Source organism: Equus caballus, chromosome 12 (assembly GCF_041296265.1).
Source record: "Equus caballus isolate H_3958 breed thoroughbred chromosome 12, TB-T2T, whole genome shotgun sequence".
Lineage (NCBI taxonomy): Eukaryota > Metazoa > Chordata > Mammalia > Perissodactyla > Equidae > Equus > Equus caballus.
The window spans coordinates 40,310,648-40,327,332 of record NC_091695.1 but is presented as its reverse complement, the minus strand read 5'-3'; the positions used below and the strand labels follow the sequence as shown (position 1 = coordinate 40,327,332).

Genomic DNA, 16,685 nt, shown 5'->3' with positions numbered 1-16,685 from the left:
TTTATGCTACAGAATTCTTTTGCCTATGTCCTGTATTTCCTTCCCTCCCCAAAAGGTGGGGAAGGCTGTGATTCCACAGAGTTACTCGGAGATGTATTCAGGGATGAGGGCAGCATCTTCCTGGGGCATATTTCCGAGGAGAATCATTGCGGAGGCCTCAGTTTTGAAGGCAGCCTTGCCTTACAGAAGTTTCTCACATGGTCTAGTGCACATCTGTCCCCAAGAAGCAATGATGAATGTGAATCCTAGTTTTGCCCTCTTGTAATATTGAAGAGTTTCAATGGGATCAAAGGGAAAACTGAGCACAGAAGCAAATCACTGCAAATGTCTAATTAGAGAAACTTAAATCAAGCCAGCAAATCAACCAGTGATGCTGGAAGGAAAGGAGACATAAATAAATCAACATATCAGGTTAAGAGCACATATGTAACAAAACCCAGAGAGATAGCAGTGGTGGTACCCAATGCGAGCTCATCAAGAAGGAGAGCAGTTCTCACCTCTCCTGCATTTCAGTAAGACATAAACTTCTCAGATCAACGTTGCAGTGCTTGGAATTCTTTTGTCCTATAAATAATTGTGGAATCTGTGACATAAAAGAAGCCGTAAAAGAAGTTTACTATAAGGATGGCATGAGAATTTACAGCCAGGTGTTTCTAGAATTATGCAGAGTTTCCTGATTTCCTGCCCATCCTTGGCCACCAGGTTCATCCTCCACTGCATATCCAACATTGGACTTCCTGCCAGATTTTATTAACATTTATACTCTGTTCACATCATACTAGCTCAGCCAACTTGATTGGGCATATATTTTTCCTGCAAAACAAGGGGAATAATTCCCATCTCACAGGGTGGTTGTGAAGAATAAATAGGAGGTGCATGGAAAGGACTTCACCCAGTGTTTGGCACATAGGAAGATATCGATATGTTTTTAGTGATTGTCATTGCCTTTTTAATATGTTTTGCTCTTAATCCTCCTTTTCCCCCATTACTCTAGAGATGCTTGCTGTTTGATCCATGGAACATTCAACTTCATTATTTTTTGTGTCTACGTTTGATTACCATGGTACTTACTTAAGTCCATGGTACTGAATTTCCTCTCCTTTAATTTTTCTGTGTTTTGTGGAAGATTTGGAGGATGGGGAACAATGATGTCAGCTTCTTCTCTCTCTGTCTACTTGACTCTAGATACACCTTCATCATTTCATCAAAATAATCATTTTGTTTATGAGGATAAAACTAGTAAATCAAAAGTGAGTAAAAGATTGTCTTTGGCGTTAAACTACCTTTGTTCATGTGCTGGCGTCACCACTTACACTCTGGATATCCTTTGGCAAGTTATTTAATCTCTCTGGACCTCTGTTTTCTCAGTGGTAAGATGCAGACAATAAGGAGGTGAAGACTAAAGGAATAAAAACGTGAAAAGTACTTATGACAGAATTGGCACCTAGTGAATACTCAGTGAATTCTTAGCTGTGACTGTCACCATTTATATTATTATACTCCTATGGCTCTGAATGGTCTGCCTTGCTGGACCACTCACTTCTCACTATTTTTACTTGGTATCAGTACTGCGTTAAAATAAAAATTTAATTATATAACCCTGAATTGTGTCTCCCCAAATTTGTATGTTGAGCTCTCAACCCCTAATGCCCCAGAATATAACCATATTTGAAGATAAAGACTTTAAAGAGATGAATAAGTTAAAATGAGACCGTTTGAGTGGGGCCTTAATCCCATATTATGGGTGTCCTTAGAAGAAGAGGAAGAGTCACCAGGTATGTGCACACACAGAGGAAGGTCATGTAAGGACACAGTGAGAAGATGGCCATCTTGCAAGCCAAGGGGACAGGCCTCAGAAGAAACCAAAGGTGCTAACACCTTGATCTTGAACATCTAGCCTCCAGAACTGTGAGGAAGGAAAGTTCTGTTGTTTGAGCCACCCAGCATGTGGTATTTTGTTATGGTAGCCCTAGCAAACTGAGACATACTCCTTTCTAAAATTTTACAGTAACATTCAATAATTCCTTAAATTTCATCTTTGGAATTTCTCTGACAAAGTCATTTCCTGAAAGGGAATCTCTATGGGCTGCACAGGAATCCGCATTCTAAGATGTTCCACAGGTGCTGAATTTCAAATTCAAGGATAAGAAACTCAAGTACGCAGAATAAATTCTAAACGTTATTTTTGTCAACCTACCTTCTCCCATTATTACCTTCTATATTCTTTAGCGTCTAGCTTTTGATTATCCTGTAGGTGCACAAATATTACTTACCCTTTTACTATAATTGTGTACTTATTATTCTCTTGGTCAGAAATTGACTTTTTTCCCGTTCTTCACCTGCTGCTTCAGAGTCTCAAGAATCTTCCTTTAAGAGCAGGTAAAAGTCCGTTTCTACAAGGATCACTTCCCAACCCCGTGAAATCTCTCCAGGAATCATTAACATTTTCTCTTTAATTCTGCCATAGCACATTGTGTATCTTCCTTATGGTTATCTTTTGACATTGCAGTGTAATTATTTATGCATCTGTCTCTTATTAACTGGATTTTGAGACCTTGAAACACTGACCTCACATTTTATTTGTAAATTTATAAATAAATATATAATATACAAATATATGTAAATACATAACACCGTTTACTTATAGCAGCAGCAGAGAAAGTCTGAAATGCTACCTGAATGGCTCAATAAATCTGGTAAAATAAATGGTTACAGAAAAATACTATTTCCTTCCTCCTTTTCAAAATTTCGTTATTTCAAAAATCTTAAGTTCACTGTCACTGGTATGATTCGAACTGAAGCAGAACTTCAGTCACCAAAAATTAGTGTTTGTGAACAGCATTCCATTTTGCTTTAATTTAACTAAGCATTTTTTCCTTTAACTTTTAATCAAAAATCAGTCCTAACCAAGAAAAGCCCTGCCCTCTTCTCTTTGCACCAGAAGATCACAAAGCAGTTTACTTTTGAGTCTCCAAACATCTCTTTTCTGAAAATAATAGCAGATCATTGGACAGGTGTATTTAAGGATGTGTGGAGAACAGGTGTATTTAAGGATGTGTGGAGAACAGGTGTATTTCTGCCTAAAGTACAGTTGACTTCTCAGGAGCCTCTAAGATCAGGGTCATGCACTGAGTAGTCTTTTAAGCAGGTTTACTTGTCAACAGCTGAAGTCTTTTTGCCAAATAATTAAATCTGTGACTTTATTGAAACTGTCTAGCTGCCTAACCTCAAAAGACTTGGGGACAACTTCTCCCACTGCTCTTCAGTAGTGGTGAGGCGGGGCCACTGAGGAGAAAGTCATGTCAGCATCGACACGGACTTGGTGTGACAGTGAAAGGAAATATTTTCTCTCTTTGAACTTATCCCTGTGGAGTCGTTGTGCCTCCTCTTGGGGATCACCTGTTCAGCCTTGATGGCCTTTCAGGACCTCCTGGATCAAGTCGGAAGCCTGGGGAGATTCCAGATCCTTCAGACAGCTTTCTTTTGTATCTGCATCCTCATAGCATACCCTCATATGCTATTGGAGAACTTCACTGCTGCCGTCCCTGGTCACCGCTGCTGGGTCCACATCCTTGACAATGACACTGTCTCAGCTAATGGCACTGAAATCCTCAGCCAAGAAACCCTTCTGAGAATCTCCATCCCACTGGACTCAAACTTGAGGCCAGAGAAGTGTCGTCGCTTCATCCATCCCCAGTGGCAGTTCCTTGACCTAAATGGGACCTTCCCTAACATGAGTGAGCCAGACACGGAGCCCTGTGTGGACGGCTGGGTGTATGACCGAAGCTCCTTCTCCTCCACCATCGTGACTGAGGTAAGAGGCCCCATGTAAAAAGTGTTTAGACCTAACACAAAAGATGGGCTTGCTTTATACATTTAGTCCCCAAGGGAATACCATAATCAGCCTGTTCTTCATTCCTTCAGCAGATAGTGTTACTTGTCTACACTATGGCAGTCAAGAGTATTAGTATTGACGTTAGTGAATTGAATAAACCAAACATGAACCTGTCACTATACCCTTTACTCTAGTGAGAGAGATCTATAATTTAAAAAGTAATGTTATGCTCGGTCATTGATTCTCAATACTCAAAGAAAACTTATGCCCAGTGTAAGTAAATTAGAACCTCTGGTCAAAGGATCCAGGAATGAGTATTTTGAAGTTTTTCGAGTGGTTTGATCTGTAGCCAGAGATGAAGGTTACTGTGGTAGCTGAATATCGACTGCTAAGTGAATTCAAAGGCAGGGCCATTGTGTTAACTGTAGGATGAGGAACAGTTTCTTGGAAAAATGATGTTTGAAATAATATCTGAAGACTGTGTGTAAGTTAATGCAATAAAAGGAATTGGTGGTCTAGGAGGAAAATGAAGAAAGATCTATAGACACGAGGATACAGACTATTTAAAGGATCTAAGAGAACAGAGAGTGATGAGCTAGCTGCATTTGAAGTATTGAGAAAAGTTCACTGTTTTTAGAGTGTGGGATCTTAGGGGAGAAGGGTTAGGAAAGGGAGGCAGGACCCACATAGCAGGAGATTGTGTACATCATATGTAGGAATATGAAGTCAGTTCCCACTAAAGGGTTTAAACCCTTCTAAAAGTGCTGTGCGCCTTCCTTCCCTTCCAGTGGGACCTGGTGTGTGAATCGCAGTCCCTAATATCAGTGGCTCAATCCCTGTTTATGGTTGCCCAGCTGCTGGGAGGTCTGATATTTGGCCATATTTCAGACAGGTGAGTGTCACCTCACTTTCTTCTGGGCTATTTATCAGCTGCTATTTTCAACCCTTTATTTTAGAATTCCTTCCTGAGCTCTAACTGCGTGCTTTTCATTGTGCTGTGTGCTGACCTTTGTCTCTGACTCCAGAGAGCTACCACCTAATAAGAGTGTTTGACACAGGAACTGGAAATTATACTCTGGGGTGATTAACCTGTCCTTGTGCTGCATGAAGGAAGACAGAGAAGGATATCTAAATGAGACTCAAGGAAATTTCAGGGAGGGATTTTTAGAGTAGATGCCAGGATTTGAGGTTTATGACTAGGAGTTAGTTCAATGCAGGGAAGGGAATAGGTTTTGAGGCAGAAAGTACCTACATATTCGAAAGCACAAATTTGTGAAATTGGATTATTGGCCTTGGCAATGCTCTGAACCACTTAGTCCCTGTTAGATAAATGATTATGGACGCTTCTAGACTGGTCGTCCTTGCATACCCGCCATGTAGGCACACATGTGCAATGGATAATCATTATTATCAAAGCTGTGGCTTGCATAGCAATGTGACACTGATGGTATGGTAGCACATTGCACCTGTAGTCTGGATGCTGATCCTTGTGAAATGGCTTTAACAGGTAACATTTGTAACCATGTAAAGTAAATCATAATAAGAACCTAGGATGACATGGCTTAGGGGATGAGAAGTTTGGGGCTTCCTGTGTCCTGGCAGAGCTCTTTCTGAAGGAAGCAGTCAACCATTGCTGTCATCCAACCGTGTCTCCCATTTGGGTACTGAGGGACTTTATATGTCACTGGACACTCCCAGTTCAACTAAAAGTCATGACCTTTGAGTTTTTCATAGTTAAATATTACCTATATAAGTATTTGTACCAGAGTTTTCATTTCCCCCAGTGTTCAGACTCAGGCCTCTATACTATTAACTCAAATAGCATAATGAGTGAATGAATGAATGTATAATGAATTAACGAATGAAGCAATCTAATGAAAAATTATGGATAAATAAGTTTTCTTGGAGCATAGGTACAAGTTAATACCCATCAAGAGTAGGATGAAAAAGTAAACTGTAGTAGATTCATATAAACTTATATTCAGCAATAAGAACAAACAATAGCCACATACAACCAACCACATGGAAAAACATTATATGACATGAGGATTATGTCATAGACGATATGATTATGTCATACATTGTATTTCATATACTGTATGTCACATATTGTATGATTCCAATTTTTACAAAGGTCAAATGCAGGCAAACTAATCTATGGTAGTAAAAGTCGTGATATTGGATATCTTTGGTAGGAGCAGCGATTAGGATGAGGCACAAGATGGGCTTCTCGTGTGATAGCGGTGTTTTATTTTTACCCCCAACTGCTTAAATGGGTACATTTACTTTGACAGAATTAGCAAACTTGTGTGCATTTGATATGTGCATTTTTTTGCACATAACATAAACTTCAGGGAAATGCTTAATAAGAGATATAAGAATGATGGGGATGTGACAGTTGGGTTGGGGGGCCAATTGGGTAGGAGATAATAGTGGCAGCCACAAGACCAACTGTAATAGGATTGATTTCAGTACCGACCGCTCAGATTTGTCAATCTTAAATAGTAAAGTATATTTTAGAAGATATTAAAGCAGCCTTAGAAGTATGAAGTTCAACTCTCTATGCGATGAAGATGGTTCTGCATTTCTGACTAATAACCGCCTAGTTTCTGTTGGAAAACTTTTGAGACTGTGTAGCTCACTTCTTCAAAAGGCACCACCTGCTCATATGTGACTCTGGTTAACGGACACATTTCATCCACATACTGAGCTTATCTGTGCATTCTCAAGCTTGGGCTTTCTTCTGTCTTTCTTACCCCAGGACCCAAGAGACACTCCAATGTACATAGAATAAAATCCAAGTCCTCCAAGGACGAGATGTGGCCCCTGCATCCCATCTCACCTCTTATCCTACCACTGTCCCCCATTCCCTCTAGTCTTCAAAGCATCAAGCTGGTTCCACCACACAGCACTTACACGTGCTCTTCCTTCTGTTCCAGATACTCTTCCCTGCACATGGCTCAGCCTATATCTTCTAATTTCTCAAGTTCCGATATCACCTCCTCAAAGAGCTCTTCCCTGACTTTCTATCTAGTGATGCCTCCACCCAAATTATTCTCATTCCATTTCCCAGCCTTTATTTATTTTTAAGATTTTATTTTTTTCCTTTTTCTCCCCAAAGCCCCCCGGTACATAGCTGTATATTCTTAGTTGTGGGTCCTTCTAGTTGTGGCATGTGGGACGCCACCTCAGTGTGACTCGATGAGCGGTGCCATGTCCGCGCCCAGGATTCCACTGCCGAAACACTGGGCCGCCCTCAGCGGAGCGCGCCAACTTAACCACTCAGCCACGGGGCCGGCCCCCCGCCTTTATTTTTTAAGTGAAATTTGAGAACATGGCAAATTAAAAGTGACACTTCTCCACTGAGTGGTATCAGAGACCAGCTAGGAGGCTACTGCAATAGTCCAGACAAGAGATGACAAGAGTGTAAATTGAAGAGGGATCCATGCAGATGGTAAGATGTACCTGGATTTTGGAAGTGTTTTAGACATAGAGGGAATAAGACTTTCTGGTGGTTTAGCTTTTTTTTTTTTTTACTATTGGGGGACTTCTAGTGAGAGAAATAGATGTCTTCAAGGGGATATAGACTTTCGGCCTGAACAAATGAGTAAATTCTGATGCCACTATGCAAGACGGGAGAGGACTAGGGTAGAAGCAAATTTGGGGAGAAAATCAAGACAGCTGTCTGGACCTTCTGAGATGGAGTTGCCTACTAGACATACATGTGGAGATTCAGGCAGACAGGTGTATACATGGATATAGAGGCCACAGAAGAGGTCAAGACTGGATATTAACTTGGACTGTATTAGCATATAAATATTTTTATAGTTATGAGGGTGGGAGGGTAACTCAGGAAAGAAACACAGCTAGATACCAGTGATGTCAAGCAGATTCAACCCTGCCTGAAGCAATAACTCACCACGTGATCACAATTTTACATCACCACAGCTGGGACTGTTATTCCCTTACCTGGTTACTCAAGTTTTCCAAGCTTGACTTCTTTCTTTGTCAGATTGCAAATCTACCCAAAGTTGTTGATCATGTGCTATGTATCCATCTGTGCCTTCATTTCTTTTTCACCAGCATTCGCTTTTGCCCTAACCTAACATCTCATCGTTAAATTGTATCAAGACTGACGCCTTTTCACACTAGATATTCTCCTTGTTTCCTCTCCTTCCTTCTCCTGCAATCAAAAATGCACTTGAAGCTTTTCTACTTATCTTCATCAAACAGCATTTTCATCACGGTACTGCCATAGTAGTCACAGTAGTTATCTACACAAACTCTCAATCGGTTACTATCATGAAATGTTAGTGCTCTCTGATGTTTCAGTCAGATATGGCAGAGTGACCCTCCTAGGTATCCGTCTTTCAGGCAGTGGCTCAGGGAACCAGCTCCATCCATTGTAGGACTCTAATACCTGTGAGAGAGTGTTAAGACCACAATGGACAATTTATTGTCAGGCCTGAAATTGGCATGCCTCTCTTTGCCATGTCTCATTGTCCCAGTTATAGGGCCCCATGGAAACTACAATCGGTCTTGGAAAATGTCTTCCTCTGTGCCCTGAAAGAAGGAAAGGGATGGTAAGTCTCTAGCAAGACACTGCACCAACTGTATTTTTTTTTTACTTTTTATTGAGATTATGATAGTTTACAACCTCGTGAAATTTCAGTTGTACATTATTGTTTGTCAGTCGTGTTGTAGGTACACCACTTCACCCTTTGTGCCCACCATCACCCCACCCCTTTCTGCTGGTAACCACTAATCTGTTCTCCTTGTCTACATGTTTAACTTCCACTATGAATGGAGTCATCCAACTGCATTTTTTTATTGAGTTCATAATAGTTTACATCAATGTGAGATTTCAGTTGTACATTATTTCTTGACTGTCACCAAATATGTGCTCCCCTTCACCCCCGGTGCCCACCCCCCACCCCGCTTCCCCTAGTAACCACTGAACTGTTTTCTTTGTCCGTGTATTTGTTTGTATTCCACATATGAGTGAAATGATCTTGTGTTTGTCTTTCTCAGTCTGCCTTATTTCACTTGGCGTAATTCCCTCCAGGTCCTTTCATGTTGCTGCAAATCAGATGAATTTGTCTTTTTATGGCTGAGTAGTGTTCCACTGTATATATATACCACACTTTCTTTATCCAATCATCAGTGTCGATGGGCACTTGGATTGTTTCCATGTCTTGGCTATTGTGAATACTGCTGCGATGAACATAGGGGTGCATATGCTACTTTGGATTGTTGATTTCAAGTTGTTTGGGTAGATACCCAGTAGTGAGATAGCTGGGTCATATGGTAGTTCTATTTTTAGTTTTTTGAGGAATCTCCATATTGTTTTTCACAGTGGCTGCACCAGTTTGCATTCCCACCAGCAGTGTATGAGGGTTCCCTTTTTTCCATAACCTCTCCAAAATTTGTTATTTTTAGTCTTACTGATTATAACCATTTTAACTGGCGTAAGGTGGCACCTTAGTGTAGTTTTGATTTGCATTTCCCTGATGATTAGTGATGTTGAACATCTTTTCATGTGTTTATTGGCCTCTGTATATCTTCTTTGGAAAAAATCTCTGTTGATATCCTCTGCCCAGTTTCTGATCGGGCTGTTTGGTTTTTTTATTGTTCAGTTGTGAGTTCCTTATATATTATGGAGATTAACCCCTTGTCAGATATGTGATTTGCAAATATTTTCTCCCAGTTGGTGGGTTATCTCTTTGTTTTGATCCTAGTTTGCCTTTGCCTTGCAGAAGTTCTTTAGTCTGATGAACTCCCACTTGTTTATTTTTTCTTTTGTTTCCCTTGTCTGAGAAGACATGGTATTCTAAAAGATCTTTTTAAGTTCGATGTCAAAGAGTGTACTACCTATATTATCTTCCAGGAGTTTTACGGTTTCAGGACTTATCTTCAAGTCTTTGATCCATTTTGAGTTTATTTTTGTGTATGGCATGAGATAATGGTCTACTTTCATTCTTTTGCACGTGGATGTCCAGTTTTCCCAACACCATTTATTGAAGAGACTATATTTTCTCCATTGTATGTTCTTGGCAACTTTGTCAAAGATTAGCTGTCCATAGATGTGTGGTATTATTTCTGAGCTTTCAGTTCTGTTCCATTGATCTGTGTGCCTGTTTTTGTACCAGTACCATGCCGTTTTGATCACTATGGCTTTGTAGTACATTTTTTGAAGTCAGGGATTGTGATGTCTCCAGTTTTGTTCTTTTTTCTCAGGATTGCCTTAGCAATTCAGGGTCTTTGGTTGTCCCACATGAATTTTAGCATTCTTTGTTCTATTTCCATGATGTATGTCATTGGGATTCTGATTGGGATTGCATTGAATCTGTAGATTGCTTTGGGTAGTATGAACATTTTAACTGTGTTTATTCTTCCAATCCATGTGCATGAAATCTCTTTCCATCTCTTTATGTCATTATCAATATCTTTCAGTAATGTCTTGTGGTTTTCATTGTATAAGTCCCTCACTTCCTTGGTTCAATTTATTCCTCAGTACTTTATTCTTTTAGTTGCGATTGTAAATGGAATTGTATTCTTGAGTTGTCTTTCGGTAAGTTTGTTATTAGAGTATAGAAAAGCAACTGATTTTTGTAAGTTGATTTTCTACCCTGCAACTTTGCTGTAGTTGTTAATTATTTCTGTTAGTTTTCCAATGGATTCTTTGGGATTTTCTCTATATAAGGTCATGTCATCTGCAAACAGCGAGTTTCACTTCTTCACTCCCTATTTGGATTCCTTTTATTCCTTTCTCTTGCCTAATTGCTCTGGCCAAAACCTCCAGTACTATGTGGAATAAGAGTGGTGATAGTGGGCATCTTTGTCTTGTTCCTGTTCTCAGGGGGACGGTGTTCAGTTTTTCCCATTGAGTATGATGTTGGCTGTGGGTTTGTCATATATGGCCTTTACTGTGTTGAGGTAATTTCCTTCTACCCTCATTTTGTTAAGAGTCTTTATCATAAATGGCTGTTGGATCTTGTCAAATGCTTTCTCTGCATCTATTGTGATGATCATGTGGCTTTTATTCCTCAATCTGTTGATGTGGTGTATCACATTGATTTATTTGCAGATATCAAACTGTCCCTGTGTCCCTGGTATGAATCCCACTTGATGATGATGTATGATCCTTTTCATGTATTGCTGAATTCGAGTTGCCAAAATTTTGTTGAGGATTTTTGCATCTATAATCATCAGCAATATTGGTCTGTAGTTTTCCTTTTTTGTATTGTCCTTGTCAGGCTTTGGTATCAGAGTGATGTTGGCCTCGTAGAATGTGTTAGGAAGCATTCCATCTTCCCTAATTTTTTGGAATAGCTTGAGAAGAATAGGTATTAAATCCTCTCTGAAAGTTTGGTAGAATTCCCCAGGGAAGCAGTCTGGTCCTGGGGTTTTATTCTTTGGGATGTTTTTGATTACTGTTTCAATCTCTTTCCTTGTGATTGATCTGTTCAGATTGTCTGTTTCTTCTTGATTCAGCTTTGGGAGGTTTTAAAAGTCTAAGAATTTATCCATTTCCTCTAGATTATCCATTTTGTTGGCATATAGTTTTTCATAGTATTCTCTTATAATCCATTGTATTTCTGTGCTGTCCATTGTTATTTCTCCTCTTTCATTTCAAATTTTGTTTATCTGAGCTTTCTCTCTTTTTTTTCTTTGTAAGTCTGGCTAGGGGTTTGTCAATTTTATTTACCTTCTCAAAGAGCCAGCTCTTTGTTTCACTGATCCTTTCCACTGCTGTTTTTGTTTCAATGACATTTATTTCTGCTCTGATTCTTATTATTTCTCTCCTTCGGCTGACTTTGGGCTTTGTTTGTTCTTTTTCTAATTCAGTTAGGTGTAATTTGAGATTGCTTATTTGGGATTTTTCTTGTCTGTATTGTGATGAATTTCCCTCTTAATACAGCTTTTGCTGCATCCCATATGAGTTGGTATGGCAAGTTATCATTTTCATTTGTCTGCAGATTTTTTTTTATTTCTCCTTTAATTTCTTCAATGATCCATTGCTTGTTCAATAGCACATTGTTTAGTCTCCACATCTTTGTCCCTTTATCAACTTTTTTTTGTAACTAATTTGTAGCTTTATAGCATTGTGATCAGAAAAGATGCTTGTTATTATCTCAATTTTATTAAATTTATTGAGGCTTGCCTTGTTTCCCAACATATAGTCTATCTTTGAGAATGTTCCATGCACACTTGAGAAGGGTGTGTATTATGCTGTTTTTTGATGGAGTGTTCTATATATGTCTATTAAGTCCAACTGGTTTAGCTTTTCATTTAATTCTACTGTTTCCTTACTGATTTTCTGTCTGGATGATCTATCCATTGATGTGAGTGGAGCATTGAGGTCCCCTACTATTATTGTGTTATTATTAATATCTCCATTTAGGTTTGTTAATAGCTGCTTTATGAACTTTGGTGCTCCTGTGTTAGGTGCATAAATATTTATAAGTGTTATTTCTTCTTGATAGAGTGTCCCTTTGATCATTATATATTGCCGCCTTTGTCTCTCTTTACCTTACTTATCTTGAAGTCTGCTTTGTCTGATATAAGTATTGCAACACCTGCTTTCTTTTATTTGCCATTAGCTTAGAGTGTCATCTTCCATTCCTTCACTCCGAGCCTGTGTTTGTCATTGGAGCTGAGATGTGTTTCCTGGAAGCAGCACATTGTGGGGTCATGTTCTTTAATCCATGTTGCTACTCTGTCTTTTTATTGGACAATTCTATCCACTTACATTTAGGGTGATTATTGATATGTAAGGGCTTAATGGTGTCATTTTATCACTCATCTTCTAGTTCTCCTGCATTTCCTTTGCTTCTTGTCCTATGTGTTTTGCTCTACCCATTGAATTATGTAGTTTTTTATGATGTGTTTCTTTGTTTTCTCCTTATTTATTCTTTGTGTCTCTGTTGTGCTTTTTTGTTTAGTGGTTACCATGAGGTTTGTATTCAGAATCTCGTGTGTAAGATAGTCCATTTTCTGATGACCTCTTATTTCCTTAGTCTAAACCGATTCAGTCCCTTTCCTCCTCCCCTCCTAAGTTGTTTTTCTCACATTTTATTCCATCTTGTGTTGTGAGTTTGTGGTTAAACTGACAAGATTATCTTGATTTTGGTGTTGTCCTTCCCTGTTATCTTTAATGCTATACTTGTGTATTTGTCATCCTATTCTGATTCTGTCTACCTTTTTCTCTCCTTACTCTGTGCTTTGCAACCCCTTTCTCCCTTTTTTCAGGTATGAGGGGGCTTCTTGAGGATTTCTTGTAAGGGCAGTCTTGTGGCTATGAACTCTCTTAGCTTTTGTTTGTCTGTGAAAGGTTTTATTTCTACATCATATCTGAAGGATATTTTTTGCTGGATAGAGTATTCTTGGCTGAAAATTTTTGTCCTTCAAAGATTTGAGTATGTCATTCCATTCTCTCCTAGCTTATAAGGTTTCTGCAGAGAAATCCACTCAAAGCCTGATAGGGGTTCCTTTGTAGGTGTTTTTCTTCTGCCTTGCTGCCCTTAGTATTCTTTCTTTGTCATTCATTTTTGCCAGTTTTACTACTATATGCCCTGCAGTAGGTCTTTTTACATTGACATATCTAGGAGATCTGGAAGCCTCTTCCACACAGATTTCCCTCTCTTGCCCTAGGTTTGGGAAGTTCCCTGCTATTATTTCTTTGAACATGATTTCTGCTCCAATCTCCTTCTCTTCTCCTGCTTGAATCCCTATAATTCTTATGTTGCATTTCCTAATTGAGTCAGATATTTCACGGAGACTTTCTTCATTTCTTTTTAGCCTTAGTTCTCTCTCTTCCTCTGTCTGGAGCATTTCAACATGTATTTCTTCGATTATGCTGATATGCTCCTCTATGGTGTCTGCTCAAGCATTCAGGGAGCCCGCATTTTGTTTTATCTCTTCCATTGTGTCTTTCATCTCTAATATTTCTGATTGATTCTTCTTTAATTTCAATCTCTTTTGTGAAGTAGCTCCTGAACTCATTGAATTTTTTCTCTATGTTCTCTTTTACCTCGTTGAGTTTTATGTTGATAGTTATTTTGAATTCATTGTCATTTAGATTACATATTTCTGTGTCCTCAGGACTGAATTCTGAGTACTTGTCATTTTCTGTCTCTTCTGGAAATTTGATATAGTGTTCGATATTGCTGGAGGAAGTGGTTTGGTGCTTATGCATCCTGATATTACTTGGTTGCAGTTACCACCTATTGCCACTGGGTGAGGGTCAAGAGCCACGTATTCTGAGCCCTCTGCCTTCAGCTGAGATCCCAGGCAGTGGAGCAGCAGAGCAGGTGGGGGGAGGAGTGCTTTCTCCTATGTGCACTCCGGGCTTTCTTACTCTGCTCTCGCTATCTGCTCTCCTGGGGTGTTGGCTTGATGAGGTCACCCCCTGCAAAAGTTCTCACCCAGGTAGAGGTCTTCCCTCTAGGCTGCAGAGGACCTCGGGGGTCCTTGATGTTCCCACAAACAAACATCCTCTTCCCCATTCCTTCCCTCTCTGAGTCTCCTGTGGTCACAGATTGCAGTCTTTAGGGGAGTGAGTGAAGTTCTCTCTTACCCTGTTCCAGGTCCTCTGAGGAGGCTCCAGCCTCTCTTCCCTCTGTCGTATGGCTGCATGTCTCTCTGACATCTTTTGTGTTGTGTTAGGATGTCCTCTGTTGAAGTATGGATGTCCCTGTTCATTGTAAGTTGGAGGGGAGAGAATCCCGGGTAAATTCATTGTGCCATGACGTCACCAAACTTGCTCCAACTGTATCTTTAGTGAATCAAAAAAGTTCAGTTAATCATCTTCCTCATTCATGATGTAGTATCCTCCTCATTTTGGGCAAGGCTTCTTTCGCGTATGTTCATCAGTTTGTATGTATTTCCATTTGTCTCCATTCTCATCCTTTATCAGAGACCATTCTAATATGTTTATTATTTATCCCTTTATTTGTATATAGTATTATAAAACGTGGAATATCATTGAGAATGCACGTACAAATCTTCCTCAACTTGTGATGAGGTTACTTCCCAATGAACCCATCTTAAATTGAAAATATCGTAAGTCAAAAGTGCATTTAACACACTTAACCTACCAAACTTCTTAGTTTAACCTAGCCTGCCTTAAATATGCTCAGAACACTTACATTAGCCTACAGTTGGACAAAATCATCTAATGCAAATCCTCTTCTAAAACAAAGTGTGGAATATGTCATGGAATTTATTGAATACTGTACTGAAAATGAAAAACAGAATGGTTGTCCCTTTATGATGACTTTTTTTTACTAGTAGCCTTTAATTTGTAGAGCAATTTTAGGTTTACAGAAATATTGAGTAGAAAGTACAGAGAGTTCTCATATAGCCCCTCACATACGCAGTTTCCCATGTGATTAATATCTTCCATTCGTGTGGTACATTTGTTTCAATTGATGGACTCATATTGATACATTATTGAATAAATCTATTGTTTACATTTAGGCACACTCTTTTGTTGTACAGTCTTAGGGCCAAATGGATAATGTCATTTATCCACCATTAGAAGACTATCTCCCTCAAAGTTCCCTGTGCTCCAACTATCCATCCCTCCCTCTGAACCTCTGGCACCAGCAACATGAGGGTTTATTTAGGATCTATGGACTCTCATTACACTTATTGTATTTTCATTTCTCAGTTGTCTAATGGTTGCCACTCCATCATGTCCTCAACTGTAGCTCTTTTTAAAAAGACAGTTCATTCTATCATGAGTTCTCTGATGCAAATATAGTAATATAATAAATGTAAAAATACTCTAAAAGTAACGCCTTTTACAAAATTTATAATGACTTAAATATACTACTACTAAGGTAACCAATGTTTCAGAGCAGGGGTCCAAACCCAAGATTTGTCCATATGTTAACACTACTGGGAATTTAGTATCAGCACATGTAGTTTTGTCAAGTTAACTCCACATTGGGCCCCTTCCTGCGACTCCCTGATGTATAGAATTCTCTTCCTTTTGCTTATTTTCCATTCTTTCTTCCTTATTCTCTGCCTCACCCCATCCTCTCCTCTGTGAACTTCCTGTCAGATCCTGCAGTGAGTGGAATGGTTGCTGGGTTATCTTCTGTTTGAGCTGGAACATACTTCTCAAGGTCTTCAAACTCAGACACAGCTGAGAGTGGCCCTTATGCAATCTATCTGCGAACTTGATGTGTTGTAATCCTACTCCTCCTTTCAAATACATGTCGTTTTTACCTTGATAATGCAGACCCAAGTAAATCCTCACTGCTCTAAACACAGCACACAAATCCTCTATCCTAAATGCATGTCATTTATAATAAACATTTGTGACAACTGCCCGTATTTTATCTTCTTTTATATGGTTTCATACGGCTTAAGAGGCCTCCTGGTGATAGGCTGGTGAGAGAGCTTTGACAGCAGTCTCATAGTGACAAATAAGGAGGGTGACATCTGTGATTTCTGCTATTAACTAATATAATTATTCTTCCAGGTCTCAAGTGCAATGTTTCACTTGTTAAACATTTATTCTAAATTTCAAGATGTGTCAACTTTCATCAAGTTTTCCAAGAGTTACCATTGTTCCTAAATAACCTACCTGGTTCACTATTTCTTAGGTTTGGACGGAAGATTATTTTCAGATGTTGTTTGCTCCTGTTTGCCATCTCTGGGACCTGTGCAGCCATTGCTCCCACCTTCCCGGTTTACTGCTCATTACGCTTCCTGGGTGGGATCTGTCTCATGAATATTATAACAAATGCTGTCAGTACCAGTAAGTCAATATTTTGAGCTTTTATTGCCTCCTTGCCTTTAATTGGCCTTGAAATGTCCCATTCTCTGAAATTATTAT

At 39.3% G+C, this 16,685-nt stretch overlaps 1 protein-coding gene across 2 annotated transcripts in view; it reads left to right on the top strand.

The window, feature by feature from the left end:
* Positions 1-2,889: 2,889 nt before the first annotated feature.
* Positions 2,890-16,685, top strand: part of SLC22A24 (solute carrier family 22 member 24) — a 53,505-nt gene continuing 39,709 nt past the window's right edge. The window contains 3 exon segments of one of the 2 annotated variants that reach the window (NM_001434688.1): positions 2,890-3,814; positions 4,624-4,727; positions 16,453-16,607. In NM_001434688.1, coding sequence (NP_001421617.1) covers positions 3,413-3,814; positions 4,624-4,727; positions 16,453-16,607 — 661 coding nt within the window. In that variant the 5' untranslated portion in view covers positions 2,890-3,412. 2 annotated transcript variants of the gene reach the window in all.